Source organism: Amphiprion ocellaris, chromosome 8, assembly GCF_022539595.1.
Source record: "Amphiprion ocellaris isolate individual 3 ecotype Okinawa chromosome 8, ASM2253959v1, whole genome shotgun sequence".
NCBI classification, from domain to species: domain Eukaryota; kingdom Metazoa; phylum Chordata; class Actinopteri; family Pomacentridae; genus Amphiprion; species Amphiprion ocellaris.
This window is the reverse complement of record NC_072773.1, coordinates 8,013,076-8,032,524: the sequence shown is the minus strand read 5'-3', so window position 1 is coordinate 8,032,524 and position 19,449 is coordinate 8,013,076. Positions and strand designations below refer to the sequence as shown.

The window sequence follows — 19,449 nt, the reverse complement described above, 5'->3', positions numbered from 1 at the left end:
CCCAGTTGTATCATGATAAGATCATGCAGGGTTTATGACATTTTTAATGTGGCTGAGAGTTACAGATCTACAAAACTAGCCCCTAAACAGCTTAATAACTGAATTGTCTATACAAATGAACCTCTGTCTAATTTTGTCCAGTAATTCTTTTCTGCTCCACTCTGTGTATTTGAAACAAACCTTCTGAAAAAAACCTGAACTAGTGAGATGAAGCTCATGTTAGAACACGACAAAAACAGATACTGCTATATGTTTGTGTGAACTATGCTAATTTTTTGCAGTTCAGTTAGCGTGCTAAAATGGCTTTACTTTTCGTTTTTAGAAATAGAGAAATAATATGGTAATAAGCATGCCATAATAGCTTCAGTGGCGCATGGACTTGCAATAGGTTACACGCTGCCACCTGCTCCATGTGTGAAGCTAGAAAAATAGTTTTGATCAAGTAGAAGCAGAGAAAAAAAAGCTGTAGGAGATATTTGTTACTTGAAGACTTGCTCAGGCACATAACTTATTATCACTCTCTGTTATTTGCTAACGGTGACACTTTATGTGCCAATGAAAATGTGGAGGGCCATTAGTATGGGGAAGTAACAGTTCAAGTAGAAAGTAGCAGAGGGGCAGAGTGAGGACAGATGACTGAGAAGTAGGACAAGAGATGAGGAAGTTTCTCAACTCAAACTGTCAGTTTAAGCATTTCTGAAGAACTGGGAGTTTGTGGTCTTATCGCCCTCAACATTGACTCAGAAAAATTTCAGAGAATTGTTAATGTTTACCAGTAAGACAGTCAAAGGACTTCCTGATAAAACAAATGCCAAACTGTTGCTCCAGGCAACTGTTGCTGCAATCGTCTGTGTGGTAATAGTAGCTTGTTCATGTAGAGAGAGTGAAAATGTTCCAACACTGCTGTCACAAATAAGATACAACAGGTCATAGATAGATAGATAGATAGATAGATAGATAGATAGATAGATAGATAGATAGATAGATAGATAGATAGATAGATAGATAGATAGATAGATAGATAGATAGATAGATAGATAGATAGATAGATAAACAAACTTTACTGTCTGTCCCAAATGGTGACAGAAATTCTTCTTTGACAGGCTCCAACAATAAAATACAACACATAAAAACACACTGAAAACACAAGTTCGCAAAGTAGATGTCTAAAAGAAATGTTTAAAAAAAGCTGAAAACACTTTTGCCAATGAACTGCACACTATAAAACCTGTTGGGAAACAGAATTAGCTGTTCAAAATGCAATCTGTTGTCTGTCAGCAGATGGTAAAGATGGTGCATCAAGTAAATTGTTTTAGGTTTACTGTGGTTTACTTTACATGGTGTGAAATGTTGTTTGTTACTTCAGTGACATGTCTATACTGGAACAATACAGTCAGAAATGTTCTGAGAATACTGTAAAAAAAATCTAATGCATAATTCTGGCTCACAAGTGCTAATAGAATTACAGAAAGTGTACACAACTGACTTTTTCTGTTTTGTATGCGTTTGTTCCAGATAGTTTTTCAATTGGATTCTGATGATACACATGAATGCATCTGGGACAATGTTAGTTTTCATAGAGGACTATCGATTCGGGAATAGTTCAATATGAACCCTCGAGTTATTGTGGTTTTTCTGCCACCATATTCTCCCTTTCTGAATCCTATAGAAGAATTCTTCTCTACATGGAGGTGGAAGATATATGAGCAGCAGCCATACATTCAGGAAAATCTCTTCAATCAGTGGTTTTGGCATGTGGTGATGTTTCTGTTGATGCATGTCAGGGCTGGATCAGACACATTAGGTCTTTCTTTCCAGAGAAAACATAGCTTGTGATGTTGATGAGGTCCTGTGGTCTGACCAGGCTGAAAGAATTGATGTAGATGTGGTGTAAATATCTGCATACTGTACTGTGTACAATACAGTGCTGTATTTTTTGTCTTACATTATTTTTATTTTATAATGTACATTCAGGCGCTGCAATGGCCCCTCTGAGTCATTTATAGGATGCATTTGTGTTAAAATTGTCATTTTTGAGGACTGCATCTTTTTTTACACTTCATGTGAAAACACAGTGAGGAGAGTGTTTTGTATTTAGCAGTGCAGTGTCCTACTTTTGCTTCGTGTCTTAATTTTGAAAACAAAGTTCAAATTTTGACAATAAAGTGTGCTTTTGACACAAGTGTGCAGTGCTTTGCGAATGGTGTCCTAATAAAGAAAATAGGGTGCAGTGTTTTGGGAAATGTGTGCTATTTTTCAGGAACAGTGTCTTCTGCATTATAGAATTAATCTGCTGGTCAAACTTTATTTTTGAGTGAACAGATTCCTGGCGTGGGGATGTCAACGGATAGACAGTGGTCCTATATGGCTGCAGATGACTGTTGTTCTGTACAGGGGACCAAACACAATCACCTCTGTCTGATTTTCATTTAATTGAAGGTAGTTTTTGCCATCCAGCACATCACCTCCTGTATCCAATAATCAGATGGAGGATTGTGCTGGAAAATTTGTTCATTCTAAGTATAAACAACAAATAAAAAATTAAGAGACAAATGGGCAGTTTCTTTAAAACTTTGTTTGATTAGTTGAAAAGTAAGTTATGTTACAAAGAAACATAAGAAAGTTTTCTTTATGTAGAATATGTGGAAAGACAAATTTGTAGATGATTCTACAAAAAAGTTTCTCAGAGTTTTCTTTTTATTACATTGATCATTCTAATCACAAACTGTATTTCGTCAGGTAATTGCAGATATTTACAATCAACAACTTGGCTTCTCCTGTCTTGTTGCTTAGTGTTGCTTTATTTGTTGCTGTAATTAGTGGTTCGTAATGCAAAAATTAAAATTTCCTCAGAAATATTCAGACATGTTGAGGACAACAAAGTCTCTTGATTTTTCTGACAAGATTTACATACATTTACATCTGATATATCCCATTATTGCAGATAATATTTCAGGAAAATTTATCTTTTAACACTTTGGACATTAAGGGCATAAATTAAATGACGGTTAAAGTGTAACTGACAGGAAAAGTCAACCTGAATGATTTTGGTGGGATCAACTTTAAAACTTAGTCAATACTTAAAATACCGTTAAAAAGGACATTGGGAGAATAATTCAGGTGCATAAAGACTCTCTCCCTCTTACTAAAATGTATGGCTCTGCCTTTGATATCTGCCAGGATCCATATCCAAAATCAAATGTCCGATTAAGCACATGCAAACCTTTTCCACAGACAGCTAAGCAGACAAATTGGATCATTCTGTACTTAACTACAAAGAAATAACACATCCAGGCATCAGACAGAAACTGTTAAAGTAAGGTTTATTCATGTCATTTGACACATATACGATTGGAAATACCAAGTCAGAAATAAAGAACTTTAAATGTAACTTTAAGAAATAACAACAAAAGCTAAGATCTTTAAAATGTATAAAACTGTATGTCAAATAGTCAATAGCCTGATTTAAAGCACAATTACAGTATTACAGAAAAGAAGGTGCAAAATTAGGTTCTATCGTAATGTATCTACATTTCATTAGTATTTAAACCAGCTCTGTAAAATGATCATCTTCATGGTAATTTTTTTAAAACAGGTGATTGACTGCATATAATTAACATCCTGCACGATTTTAATTCATTAGAACTGGGCTCAGCAGCCATGAAAAGGTTAAAGTTGAATGGAATTTCAAACGAAACTAGAATTGTTCGGTAGAAGTGCATCTGTTTTTTTGCCATATTGCATGCCTTAAAGGTGAGGTAGCTTTAAGGCATGTTTTATATTTTTTGATGTCATTAGGCAAAAAAATCTACGATAAACTTCCTAAAACAATATTGGAAGCGTTTTCAGTTTGTAGGACTTTCGCACCCATCAGAGGCGCTTTCAGATCAGGTAACACAGAATAAAGAGCAACAAAGTCGACATCTGAACTAATTCAGCATTTTTTGTTTGGATTTTCCCTTTTCCTAGATTTTCAGCTATTGTTGCTTTATTTAAATGAAATCACACTGAATTCAAAAGATGGGCTTTAGCCCATTTGTTAAGGCACTAGCCTCAAGTAACATTTGACTCTTATGTACTGATTATTTCAATTTCTTTAGTAGCATTTAGGGATGCCCCGATCATTTTTCCCGGCAATCCAATCCAATGCATTAAATATTGAGCATTTGTAGATACTGCGTCCCAATCCAATCTGATATCATTTTCCTCAATAATACACATTTCAAGCACAGTAAAGTGATTCAAATCAAGTGTATGACGTGGTTTCAAAAGTTTCAGAAGATGGTGCTTCTCTACAACAGCAATGGCCTGCTCATCCAGTGAGACGAATTCAACTATCCTTCCTGTAATTCTTTCTGGTTTATTTTTGCAGCTCTTTAACTACTGCCTCTATATTTGGCTGTTGGATTTTTTTAATTGTGCTCTCACTCAACAGCAGCTTACATAAAAAGATGATCAGGCTTAATTCTAATTTGTGTTCAATAAAGCCGATAGTGATTTAATAATGCCTTGATCAACCCCAATACATATCTCTCAGATCAGATCAGGACATGCCTTGTAGCGACCTCACTGTCTGCCAGCCTTCTTTGCTGTTTTAAGTGTAATTCTGAATAGGCTCACTTATTTTAATGCGGAGCCAGTAAATAGACCAGCCAAAACTAGCGACACACAGAATCACAAGCACCGTCCAGATGGCATATATTGCTCCATGTTCCCTTGCATCCTCCCAAGTACAACCCTGTATAAAAGACAGAAATATCTACATTATTATTGAACTACAAACATGTTTTTGTCATGTAAAAGATCACATGCTCTCTTTGACCAACATATGTAACACGACACACTTTTCCCCCTCCCTATCTCCACAAAAAAGTTGCCAAAGTTTTCCTTACATTCTAAATTACAGTAATCCCCATCCATGCCCTTGGAAAATCTAGGTTGGACTTTTGTGATTACAACCTCACTACGGTCCTACAAAGAACTTAACTGACTTGAATTACTAAGTATTCATGATGTATGTATTTATGATGCAGTGTAGAGCAAGTACATGCCTGCTGCAGTCTAGAAACAGAAATTAACACAAAACATCATACTTTTGCAATGCCAAAATTAGATTATATTACATATACAGTTTATGTTTTAAATCCATGGTCATACAAGTATTTTTAAAAAGGCCATGAATGTGTTAAGACATCACATGCTGCTAAAACTAACAAGATCCAGAAGATTTTAAGCTAGTAGGAAATATGCATGATAATGTCTGGAGGATGGAAAAGGAAAGAAAGTTTAATCCATAATGATTTTTAGACTCACCGCCAGTATTCCAGTGATGGCAGCAAAGAACATGCCAATCAAGAAAAAGTGAATAAAGCGTCGCCAGGGGTACCTGCGTCCAACAAATGACCTAAGAGCAAAATGTACAGAAGAGACAGTTTTAGATCCCATTCATGCCTCATATCAAACACACATTAGAGCGCAGTGAACAGACAAAGGAGATGATTTAGAATTTGGGGACCCGTGTTGGGGACTATAGCCTGTTTATGGGTTGCCCATTCAGCCAGTTGGGCTATCTGGGGACCCACCAAACATTCGGTATGTTTCTAACCATGAGCTTTGACTCTTAGTTTTTTTGCAGCTGCTATTTTTTTAATGCAATTATGCCATCCTGTCCCTGTGCTCCTGAACAACTCACGTTCATTGACATGCCATCTTGCGGCCACTCTCTCTCCGTCCTTCTCCTGGTGTGGCACACTTGCCCTGTAGCTACCTCAAAGTCTACACAAGTATTACTTTCTTTCTGCTAAACTGGTGAATTCAGAAATTATAAGTGGCTTCTCAAATCCAAAGTGGTTCTAACTTGATCACGGCTCTGCCAACTGCTTCTAGTGACGATAAAACGCCACCATTCATCTCATTTCTGCACATATTCATTCACTGTCTGTTGTGCCATTGTTATATTTATTACATTCTTATGTGGTCACTATTGCCCTTACTACCTCTGCAGCAAACATTCAACCACTCAACAGCTGTTATATTACTGGCAGCAGACCTGCCAGACCACCTTTTTTGTGTTTTTTCTTTCTCTTGCTCTTTTTTAATGTGCCGCTTTTTGCCTACCTAATTGCACCTTGGGGATAAATAAAGTTTTTTCTGTTTCTGATTGTTGTCTTACTATTTGTAGCAATAGGTAACAAATGTTTTCGGTGTAATTAGCGTCAGCGTTGACATGCATTTCTTTGTTTGGGAATGGGAGTTCAATGAATTCAGAGTTCATGACTTCTGATTATGAAACTGATAAATATAAGAAGATTTAATCGTTTATTAATATTCAAGCTGAAAAATGAGTAGTGTCCAGAACATGTCTGGTGTTACTCATGATTTTGAAACAACTGCAAAAAGAGGTGCCCTAGAGACGTAGAAAAGGCGGTCTTACACTTTTCGGCAATGGGGACATCTTGCTTGTTTCTTATTGGTCAAGTCAGTCCACTGAAAAACAGAGAATTGTTAGTGTAAATCAGGTAAAAAAAACACACAACCCAAAGATCCAAGTGGGTTACGAGATTATAAGTATTCACAGTGACTTTTTCAACAGCTTCTGTAAAATACCTGGAAAGGCAGATTTGAATTCAACAAGTCAGTGACTATAGTTTGTGAATTTAATGGCATGTTTTAAGTGCCTTGCTGGGTTTTTCCCTACAGTCCTTTACTGCCGCTATTGCTCAATCCTACCAAAGTTTCCTTTATTTATGCAGGTGAGTTTTTATTTATTATCATGATTATTTTTATTATTATTATTGTTATTGGCATCATTTAAAATAATAACATAATCATTATAAACAAAACATAGTCCAACCACAACCATTAGCTCAGACTATCAATCTTTTGAAGTTCTGTCAGCTTTAATTTTAACTTCAATTTCAATTAATTTTAAATTAGCAAAATGAAAAGGTAAGAGAGCAGATGACAACTTAGGAGAGAAGAAAAACAGCAGCAGAGACTCTCACACTGCTAAAATGAAACGAGTGTATAGAACTTGGGACGACAAGATGAGATATATAAGTCCTCCAAGCGAATGACAAATAAAATAACTGGATTTTAAGTTCTTTGGGTTTGGGGAATGGCACATTCGCTTTTATGGTGTAGGTGGTCTCTATAAGTGTGAAGAAGGCTGATTCTGCAGCACACAACGGTCTGGATGCACCTCATTATCATCCCTCTATAGAGGCTAAAAATACTCACATGCTACAGGCGGTCAGTGGTTAGCACTGTTGCCTCAAAGCTGAAGATCCCTGGTTCACATCCTGGCCTGAGTTTTTTCTTTTTTTATTTATTTATTTCCTGTGTGGGGTTTGTATGTTCTCACTGTGCAGTGTTACTCTGACTTCCTCCCACAATCCAGAAACATACTGAGGTTAATTGGTAATTCTAAATAGTCCGTAGGTGTGAATGTGAGTGTGCTTGTTTGTCTCTATATAGCCCTGTGATAGATGGTGACCTGTCCAGGGTGTCCCCTGCCTTCACCCTAAGTCAACTGGGATAGATTCCAGCTCCCTATGATCTAATGAGGATTAAGCAGTGTATTGATAATGGATGGACAATCAGATAGGGGAATTGTTTTGGCAGAACACTTAAATGCAGGGAGGTGAACGCTGTCTTTAAAATGGCTAATTCACTGAAAACAACTAGAAGGGCTTTTTTACTGCATGATATAATGCTAAGCAAAGCATAATGAAGAGGATTTTGAAAACTTCCATTATTTATATGAGAGTGGTTATAAAAGAGAAAGCCATGTAAAATGCGTGGTCAATGACAGGATCATACAGTACCACAGCAGACATCTAATGAGTCAGACTAAACATGCACTAATGTGACTTCATTCTATGACAGCAACACCATACCCCCTTTATATCTTTACATTCCACACACTTGCTTGGTACTATATTAATAATATATTAATGTTCAAAATCTCATTTATAGAACCTTCAGCAATACCAGCTCAATTGTACTAAAAAGTACAAATGAGTAACAAGGGTGTTTAGTTAAACCCAAAGGCAGCCAATGTTCGTTGTGTCCCTTCATCTTGCTTAATATCCCATAAGCTTCCAACCAATGTGTTTAAGTAGCTAATTAATTGTCTACATGGTTGACTTAAAATAGTAAGAATTTTCCACCCCTTGGGCTAGTAGTTCTTAGTATTACTCTACAGTACAGTTCATGTGACTAATATTATTATGTTTAAGAGAAAATGGATGAGTTGTACCAGGAATATCTGACAGCAATGTCCACAGCTCACTCTTGACCCACATGGCTGCAGTTGAGCGCTGACAAGACTTGATCCAGATGCCCCTGCGCCAAGCTCGATAATTCGCTTACTGAGAGAGAGAAATCCAACAAAGTTACAACGGGGATTTTAGCCAACAATGTGAGTCAACATTCTGAAAACCACCCCTTTTTCAATACAATACCACAGGAAATCCTACAGATAATATTGAAGACAATTCTATGTAGCTGTTGCTACAGTTTTTCCGTCTTTCACATTCTGTGTTCGGAATGCCCCAATTCAGTGATCTCTTGAAGGTCATCTTAACCTTAACGCAACAGTTTTCTTAGCTAAACCAACTTTGATAATTCTGCAACCAGACAGCTCAAAAGAACTTGCTCACTCGTGTTTCCTCAGAACCCTGACAGTCCAAAAGTACAGCTACAGTACCTTTGCGACAATAATAGCACCCTGGATGTGAGATTGTTTCTATATGGGTCTGAGAACTCATAGCTAGAGTTAATTGGGATTAGCAACACTTTCATTTCTCTTCTGCTAATGTCAGATGACAAATTAGGCTCTAATTTAAGTTTCCCTGGATTATCAGTTCATGCAATCTCTCTTGCTGTTTTGGAGTCATTATTTTTAATGAAATGACAGTTATTAACAAGCAAAATCTGATTAAATAATATTTAAGAGAGCTGACCAAAAGCCTTTCTTGCTCAAACTGATTAAGACAAATAACAAAGGTTGTACAAGGGAAGTAGAGAACAAATTGAGCAAGATTTTTCTCTCAAATATGTGGAAACAATTCTCCTGTAATAAAACAGTATTTTTCTCAATTAACAACTTTACTCTAAAACGTGTGTGCATTGTAAGGCAAATACACAAAATTTTCTCTTCTTTTTCACCACCTCATCACCTTACCCTCTGCAATATGTTCCCAGCGTGTTCCTCAGTTCCTATTCTTTTTCCCTCCCTCTACTAAACACTACATTGTCAAACTGTCTCTCACCAGGAGGGACGGGGGCAGGCCACTCGCTGGGATGTTGCCTTGCAGATCAGGAGACAGTTGCAAGGACAGCGTATGTACTTCTTCCCCACAGGAGGGTTCCGAACAGGCTGTTAGTGCCATGGAGTTGTTGAACAGAGAGGACAAAAATTAGAGAGATTGTTCTGTAGTATCTTCCTGCAAGGTTTAATACAATAGCACAGACAAAACAAATAATTTTCTCATCAATTTTTCCTACTGTTTACTGTCGTTGGTTGTATCAGTTTGGGTCAGGGTTAGTTTTTGATCTGAGACAAAACAACATGTTTCAAAACTTTGCTACAGTGAAAACAGTAAAAAAAAAAAAGTAAAAAACACACACATACAGGTTTCTAATACACCATCTTAAGTTCTGTTTCTTTTTTTTCTTCTTAATATGTCTGTCTACAAACCTATGTGAAGATCTGCAAAAAGGTCTCAGCTACAAACAACATTTTGAGACAGATTTATTAAGCAAGAAAAATTTGAGTGAAGCCAAAATAGAAAAAAAGCACTGGGATGGGATTGGTCATTTGTGTTGCTGCTTCGTAACAATATGCACATTCTTATGCATGTCTTGCATGACAGCACCAACCAAGTAAAAACTGTCGAAGGAAATTTTTTTTGTGATAGAATCGGAGGTGTCAATGCAGGACTGTAACAATTTCATTAATACACTTCAAAACTGCAATGTCCAATCTGCTTGTACAAGGGAACTCTTAGGGGGAGTAGGACAGGTGTGTTCCAGAGAAATTAAATGATTACATGACCTAAGGAGACTCACATAGGACGTCACATTTGTTGTCTGTCATAGCACTGAATACTTACCAGCAGCCTACATTTATTCTGCTAAAGCCTTGCTTATACTCCTTTGTTGAGACGCACATGAAGAGCTGTGTACACCAAAAATACAAAGTGTTGCTATTAAACTACTTTTTGAAAAGTTTATTTAGTTTATTAAAAGGATTATTAAAGAGATTTTTGCCTTCTTGAAAAGAACAAGAATCCAAGAAGTGAAGGGATGCCAATAGGGATGTTAATGACTGATGGTCAATCAATCAATCAGTCAATTTCTGTGAATGATTTAACTGATTAAAAATATATTATTTAATAAGTACAGTAAAAAAAAAAAAAAAAAAAAGAAGACAGAGGATATACCTGGTTATTCAACCAGGTGGTGTATGTGACTGTTTCATACAGTAGTGACCCACAACAGACAGTTCTTATGTATCTAAGAGAAACCATTGATCAATTAAACTGGCATTTTCAAATCCCAGGAGCATTTGTAATACAACCACCTTTGCAATCCAAATCAGGTATCTGTTGACCAAAACAGCAATAAATGCACACAACTGTCCATTGTGCTTGATCTGTGTTAATTATTTAAAGATGTGATTGATATTTATTGACGAAGATTTCTGTGGTGCTTAATGGCCTCCACCAGAGCTCACCAGGCTGAAATGACAAGTAGCCCAATATCGCAGCCATCTTAAAGTCCAGTGACATCAAATGCCCATTACCAAAAACAGAAATATTGGTATAAAAGGGAAAATGTCAACTGTATTTCTTTTCTGTTAGTGATTAAATGATTAGTGTTTCAGAATGTTGAATTAAAAAGAACTTATGGGTCACTCATCCATCATCAGTAGGGTGGTGACTGGTTCATTTAGGTTCAGTTTTATTTTCAATATATTCTTTTCCTCTTCAAATTATCCATCAGCACAATGTATAATTTGATTTCTATACAGACAATACACATATATACCTTCCACTGAGAGCTGGTGACCGGTCAAGTCTAGGTGTTGCTTTAAACTGTCTCAGAGATGTCAATTGTTGAAATGCTGCAGAATATTTTTTTTTTTTTGAAACAGTTCAAAATTGGGAACCATTTTGTTCGGTCGCACAAACATTACTCTCAGCAATAATGACCTTGGTCCTTTGTCAACTAACATAAAACACACCACCAGAAATCTTGGAGTTCTTATTGTTTCCGATTTAACCTTTGAATCACACAACCAAAAAGTCATCCAGTCCGGCTTTAGAGTCTGCAGATGGTCCTTTACAGAAGGACCATCTGCAGACTCAAACCATTTATCTCACATTCAGATCTAGGAAAAAGTAATTTACATAATTTTGTCATGACTTGACTACTGCAACTCCTCCTCTTAGATGTCAATCACAATTCACTTTCAGGTCTCCAACTAGATCACAATACAGCAGTTAAGCAACATCACATTACCCCAATCCTAGCTTCTCTGTTCATTTTAAAATTGATCTAAAAATCTATTGATCACATTAAAAGATGGTCAGGGTCTGCCCCCACTCTATAATCAATGTTGACCCCATATGAGCCTGTTCACAGCCTTAGATCCTCAGGTGGGGCCCTTCTTAAATCTAAGGGTGACCATGCTTTTGCCATCAGGGCCCCTCAATTTTGGAATTACCTACTTCAAGAGGTATGGCTTGACAATTCGGGGTCTTCTTTAAAATCACTTCTTAAAACCTACTTTTATTGACTTAATTTTATGTGATGTCTATTTTATACATGTATTTTAGTCTCTTCTAAAGAAAAGTTTAATTACTTATATTATCATTATGATTATCCTTGTTTTTATGATTTTACCCTTATTTCTTTGTATCTATTGTTGTTTGTTGTACTGACTTAGCTCGTAAATCTTTCATTTTGTTTAACTCAATTCTTTTTGACCCAACTGGCATTCTGTTGTCTATTCCTGAGTGTTCCATTTTTGGCTTATCTTTGAAGCACTTCGTAAACTCTGCTTCTAAAAGGTACGACATACATAAAGGCATATTATTATTATTGTTCTTATTAATTATCAGGTAAGAAAACTGTTCAAAATTTGCATCTCTAGTTGCAAGATGTTTTTGTAAAGCTGGTATTGTGCGACTCCTTGTTGGAGGTTCCATGCTATCTTTTATTACCTCCAACAAATTAAGTATATTGCGTGTTGGCAATCAATATGTTCTGCTAACACCTTCCTCTGGGATTCCAAATAAACTAGCAGAAGGGAAGAGATTCCCTCTCTTCTACCACCTGCTCTCCATTCTTGGTGACACATTTGCTAGCAGCAAAAATGCCACCCATGTCAAGGCGTGCTTTTTTCCAATGAGCAATAAGATGACGGCAGCAAACTTAAGGAAATCACATGGTATGATTCATTCCTTAGTACTCTTCTCCCCAAACTTTGCAGTCTGATGGAGAAATTCCTATTAATACATATGCATAAAGCTAGCTGCAAAAATAACTGTGACCACACATTTCCCATGCATTTTTTTTGCTGAGAGCCTTTAGAAAATCCTTACAGTAGGTTTATACACTTTTTATTTCTATTTTTTAGCAGTAAGTGTTGGTTTAGTAAATGTGGCCCTCAATACTTTTGCTCGAGAGAAGTCTTGAGAAAAATCAGACGGCAAATTCTGGTGTCAAGATATATCATAGGGATTTAGGGTTTGAACAAAGGTTGTGCCGCACATTGGAACAAACGTGTAAAGATTTTAAGAAATTCATGCAGGAACTTAGACACAAATTGTTAGTGCCCACCGTTGCTTCATGGCAGGATGAACACTTCACAAGGTGCTGGTTGCTGTGTTTGTTCACGCTGATTTGACACCGGCACACTCCACAGTTCACCCATGAACAATCTGCTCCCAACACTGAGTAGGGCGGGGGCTCCTCCTGAAGTGGAGGAGCTGAGGCAATGGCTGAAAAGAAAGAAAACCAGGGCGAAAACATGGCTAAGTTGTTTTATCATCTTCATGGTAACTGTCAGAGTACAGTAGAGCGTCAAACCACCACATTCCATCTTATCAAATTAGTTTGTTGCTTTCAGCTGTTTAGGACCATTTCCTCTGAGTTAATTAAATATTTGGATTTCAGACAGAAGTGAGATCCATGAGCATCTCTAAAGAGAGAGAGTTACAGGTAATTTCATTAAATTCTTACATTATAAATGATCCCTGACATGGAGAATGGATCCATTAAGATTTAATGGCAGGTCACACTATGTACTTTTCTTTGCCATAAACAGGTGAATTGAATCAGAACTGTAGTTAAATATTTGGTTACATCGTGATCATCTCAGCTTGTTTACGAAATCAATCTAAACATTAACCCTAACCCCATACAGATGCTTTCATCTAGATCAAACAGCCATAATGTGTAATGTATAATTAAACATAACTGTGTTTGCAGTGATAGCAGTGATATTATTTTCTGCTGTTTCTTACATAATGACAGTAAACTGAATATCTTTGGGCTATGGACATAACATAAGATTTGTCATGTTGGTCTTTAAAAAAACCACGCATGGTTTTGGGCTACCTGGTTAATCCTGCCAGTAGTATATGCTTGTCTAAAAAAAAAAAAAAAAAAAAAAAAAAACCCTCTTTGAAAAAAAAAAACATTTTCGGACCCTTTCTCGAGCTAACAACTAATGGAGTAATCCAGCAAATAATCAACAGATAAAGAAACTAAAAATGATCGTTAGCTGTGTGTGTTTTGGTATATGTTTGGTCTGTATAATATCCTTCTCTAGACTGCAATCAACATGTTTTACAGACGGTTTGTATATAAAATAAAGACATGATCTATTTTGCAATTATCCTGTGGGCCATAATCTTTAAAATATAACCCTTGTGAATTAAATCTATTCATGTTGATGCCTTAGTAACATTTCACTCACAATGAAGGAGCGGCAACCAATTTTGGGAGGTTGGAAAAATGCGTTGTATGAGTTGAAATGGTCCTTTACAGCTTTTCCAACCAGTAACAACAACTGGATTTTGGCAAGACTTTTAACACGCAGTTTAACTTATTTTTAGCTACAATACTCATCGGCTGAATATGTAGGTGATCATTTGCACTTTTATCTAGTCATAAACGACTTGAGAAAAACTTTCAAAATTAGTATAAAAGACTTCAAAGTTCTTCGGCTTTGTGTCCACATCATACATTATATTCCAACCGTCGACACACATTGTAGAAGAAACAAAACTTATGTGCGTCACACTAACACGCTTCCTACTGCGCACGTCTGCTGTCTGTAAAAACAGGTAGTTTAATATCAGTTTATCAATTTATCGAGCGGCGACAGACCTGAAGTTGCGTTCACCTCTAAGCTACTTCCATCCGCCGCCACACCACAGAGAAGTGGGGTCTTCTCCTCTTCCGCCATGTCCGTAAAGCCACTAGCTCACATTCCGTATCAAAACACAACAATGACAAGGAAGTAAACTCAGACGATCATGTGAGCCTGACTCAGGACTCACCGCCTGGTTACATGTGCGCATGCTCCGCGCAGACCACGTTCACCAGGTTGAAGGAAAACGATAACTTCAAATCGCTACAATTTAAGTCAAAAAGACACTTTTGCTGCTGTCAAAAGCTGGCATAACTATGGGGGTGTTCCTGTAGCAAAACTATTTGTAAATGAGTATGGAGAGGTGTGTGTCTGTACCTCAATCTGTGTCTGCAGTGAGCTTTGTAAATGAAATCTGCAAATGTATTTTCAAAATTTCTTTCTGTAATTAGGTTTCCAAAAGTGTTAAATAAATAAATAAATCTGCTAATCTGTATAAAAATTTGTACCTGCTGTAAGATTTGTATGAAAGCCAGTTTCTGCCATTTGACAACAAGTCACATGCTGTCTCATGATTATGAGATAGCAAGTCATGATGACGTGACTTTTTTCAAGTAGCGGAAACGGGCTTCCGTAGCTTTGTCAAAGACGTTAATAGATAAAAAGTCTAAGTATCTGGCTACAAGTGCTGGAAATACAGACAAATCACTAGGTACATGTGTAGTGGCCTTCACAATCGGTTGTCTGTACATAGATTTGCATCTGTAACATCTAGGTTTCTGTGCCCTGAGCTCAGGCTCACAGGCTCATTCATCTTCCACTGCTCTGTACCTCAGTAGATATGCCACCTGCAGCCATCAGGGGGCGCTATCCCACAGAGTCTTTAAGGGGCGCAAGACACTGTGGGGCAGGCTGGTGCATGTGCCCTTGTACCAAAAGCTGAATTTAGCTCCTAAAAGCAATTGTCATCATGTCTGCATAATTTTACCTCCTCTGTGTTCTCCATGAACCAATTCATATTTGTTTTTTACCAGCTGAAATAGCTTTAAAGGATAACTTCAACTCAATTTGTCATTTTCCACTTACCAAGAAGTGACTGTACCACCTACACTGTGACTGACATGCTGATCATGCGTCAAAATAACCTGATTTGATTCATTATTTCCATTGTGGATTAATCTGTTGATTATTTTCTGGCTAAATTCATTCGTCCTTTGTTTACTAAAATCTCCCAAAATGGTAAAATAGGTCAAACAGAGTTTCTCAGAGCTCCGGATGACGTCCTCATATGTCTTGTTTTCTCCACAACCCAAAGAGATTCAGTTTACTGTCATAAAGAATCAAAGAAACTATACAATATTATCCACATTTAAAAGCTGAAATCAGAGAATTATGAATTTTTGCTCAAAAAATTACTCTAACCCATTAATCAATGATCAAATAGTTGGTGATAAATAGTTGACAAACTGACTGATTATTCATTGCCACTATAGTATAATCCTAGATATCAGGCCTGATTATAACTGCATCCGTTTCTTTGGTCACAATTATTCAGACACTACAACTCATGACCTTGAGGGTTAGAAAGTAGATGGACTGACAAATCAAGAGCTTTGCCTTGCTGCTCAGCTCCCTCTTCACCATGTCAGTTTGGTGCAATGTCCGCATTATTGGCCACTCCAATTCAACCAGTGATGCCAACTCCTCATTATGGAAAATCGCTACTGGCTGTCCGAAAAGTCGCTAGAAGTTGCTAAATGATGTCATTGCCTAATTTACATAATTTTTCCATTTGCATGTAATTGTAATAAACGGACAGAGCGCTCACATTAGTCTATTTTTCAATCAACATTGATATCTTATTTTAATACTTTGCTTTATTGTAAGAATGTGGTGCATGTTTTAAACAATATCTGGCAATGTAGTATAATGGGGTCCCAAATGAGGTTTTATGGACACTAACATTCTCATCTCATCTTTTTATGTTTTCTATGTTAATAACTGATCTTAAATGAAGAATTTTGATGGCATGAAGGCAGTAAGTAGAATTTGCCTGCTAAAATATGGTCAGCTGGTTTCTGTATGGCTGTTGTTTGCCTTGAAATGTGTTGGTCACAAAAACAATTCCAATCTCACAATTTAACTGCCAGTAACCCTTGAATACATCTTAACAGATGTATTGAAAGTGTTACTTTGATTTGCGCTACTTGAAAAAATCTCAGTGAACTGAGATTTGTGCCTTGTAAATGTATTCAATCCACAACTCAACAGTATCAGGATCAGCACTCCTGAGCTCCACCTCACTGGACACTGACTCCATCATTCTGGTGGTGAACATGAGTTTCAATTCAATTTTATTTATATAACACCAATTACAGGTCAGATTGTCTCAAGACGCTTTACAGAACCCTTTTCAGACTGACATCAGATCGAAATGGATCACAGCTTTATCTGGGTGTGGACTTCTACACTAGGTCTGGAAAATGAGCTCTTAGTAACACAGGCAAAAACCAAAGGCCCACAATTGAAACCAACTGCTGACCCCTGTACTGTTTGGTGAATTTCCACGATCTTGCTGTAGGAAGTTGATTTATGTCTGCATTTACATGTATTAGGAAAAATGACATAAATCTTTGGTTTGTCATACATTTTATTCTCTAATACACTGGGCATTGAACCTGTAGGACCCACCAGTTTCAACAAGTACAAATCACAGAACAGTTCATTAATTTTGTAAAAAAACCCCAAAGTCTTCTGGAATTGATACTTCTTAGCCATTACATGGAGACTGGAATTGAACAACTATGGCAATTCATGCAATGAATGCGTCATTGATTTTAAAATATAAAATATTAAGCCTTCTATAAATATATATTTGAATAAATGGGGTGTTCATTGTGGGACTACAATAAAAATACAAATGCAACTGTGAAAATAACAAAAGTAAGGGGGATTCTGACTCTAGTAGGTCTAATAATCATAATCATAGACATGTTGGCTTGAGTATATGGCTTTCAAACGCTTAGACAACACTCTAGGACCTGTGCATTCCTTTAATTTGTAGCCCATCTATAACAGAAACATACACAGAAGTAATAGCAATGAAAACCAAAAATTAACTAAATTATTTAAGTTATAATTCAAACAAGAAGTCATACACCCAAACTGTTTACCAGAAGCAAAACACCTTGTATAACAGGAAGGTGAAATTGTGCCTGTCTGAGTTCCAGCTAAATAGTCTGTGTTGTCAAGCAAACACAGCAGATACACTCAGCATACACGTGATTGGCATGTATGTTGCCAGCTCACTTTAGTAAATTAACCAGTGTTAATTCTGTACAATGGCCGCAAGGTACAAAAGTCTTAATTAACCAGCAGACAAATTCATATCTGAAGAAGGTAAAAATTCACTTGGTGTTCACTCTGGGCATGTGAACATTTGAAAAAAGTAAGTCAAACTTTCAAGTAAGTCTTTATCAGATAAGGTGCAAATTTTCATAACATTTTCAGAAACTGGCAAAGATGAATGTGTATTTTCATGTACTGGCAAAAAAACAGAACACAAAAATAACAATTAATTGAAAAGAAATGATGAAAATCTGCAATTTCTGTTTGTTTCATTCACCAATGTAAGGAGGGTCACAGTCTCCTCAAAAGTCTAGTCTTGATGCACTAAAAGAGTCAGCTCAGTCTTGCTGCCAAGTTGTCCCAGTGGTCTCTTGTGGAATTGCCAAGGAAAAATTCCCCTCCAGCTGGAAAAAGTAATGTCTCAACAGACCACCGTTATAATTTCATCGACATGGTATTATGTCAGAGACAACTTGGTTTGCTTGTGTTGATTTTAAGGAGGTTTTGTATTTGAGAGCTTTGAAAAATGTGTTTTATTTTCATGACTTTCATGACTATGCCAACATACAGTTTATGGACTGACTGACGCAGCAAGTGAAACACTGACGTGCATGTTTGGGGTGGATGTACTCATACACACACACATATATATATATATATATATATATATATATACACGTATACACTATATTGCCAAAAGTATTCGCTCACCTGCCTTGACTCGCATATGAACGTAAGTGACATCCCATTTCTAATCCATAGGGTTCAATATGACGTTGGTCCACCCTTTGCAGCTATAACAGCTTCAACTCTTCTGGAAAGGCTGTCCTCAAGGTTTAGGAGTGTGTTTATGGGAATTTTTGACCATTCTTCCAGAAGCACATTTGTGAGGTCACACACTGATGTTGGACCAGAAGGCCTGGCTCTCAGTCTCTGCTCTAATTCATCCCAAAGGTGTTCTATTGGGTTGAGGTCAGGACTCTGTGCAGGCCAGTCAAGTTCATCCACACCAGACTCTGTCATCCATGTCTTTATGGACCTTGCTTTGTGCACTGGTGCACAGTCATGTTGGAAGAGGAAGGGACCAGCTCCAAACTGTTCCCACAAAGTTGGGAGCATGGAATTGTCCAAAATGTCTTGGTATGCTGAAGCATTCAGAGTTCCTTTCACTGGAACTAAGGGGCCAAGCCCAGCTCCTGAAAAACAACCCCACACCATAATACCCCCTCTACCAAACTTTACACTTGGCATAATGCAGTCCGACAAGTATCGTTCTCCTGGCAACCGCCAAACCCAGACTCGTCCATCAGATTGCCAGATGGACAAGCGCAATTCGTCACTCCAGAGAACGTGTCTCCACTGCTCTAGAGTCCAGTGGTGGCGTGCTTTACACCATTGCATCCAACGCTTTGCATTGCACTTGGTGATGTATGGCTTGGATGCAGCTGCTCGACCATGGAAACCCATTCCATGAAACTCTCTGCTGAAGCACTGTTCTTGAGCTAATCTGAAAGCCACATGAAGTTTGAAGGTCTGTAGCGACTGACTCTGCAGAAAGTTGGTGACCTCTTGGCACTATGCGCCTCAGCATCTGCTGACCCCACTCCATCAGTTTACGTGGCCTACCACTTGGTGGCTGAGTTGCTGTCGTTCCCACACACTTCCACTTTCTTATAATACAGCTGTCACGACTGGATTTGTTGCACAGGTGG

The 19,449-nt window shown here is 37.4% G+C and overlaps 1 protein-coding gene across 1 annotated transcript; it reads right to left on the bottom strand.

The window, feature by feature from the left end:
* Positions 1-3,306: 3,306 nt before the first annotated feature.
* LOC111576584 (type 1 phosphatidylinositol 4,5-bisphosphate 4-phosphatase-like) lies at positions 3,307-14,567 on the bottom strand. Its single transcript, XM_023282323.3, has 7 exons — positions 14,407-14,567; positions 12,853-13,013; positions 9,276-9,382; positions 8,261-8,372; positions 6,434-6,486; positions 5,314-5,404; positions 3,307-4,738 (listed from the first exon to the last, which is right to left on the bottom strand). The coding sequence occupies exons 1-7, from the start codon at positions 14,483-14,485 to the stop codon at positions 4,595-4,597; spliced, it is 747 nt and encodes a 248-aa protein (XP_023138091.2). The 5' UTR covers positions 14,486-14,567; the 3' UTR covers positions 3,307-4,594.
* Positions 14,568-19,449: the final 4,882 nt, after the last annotated feature.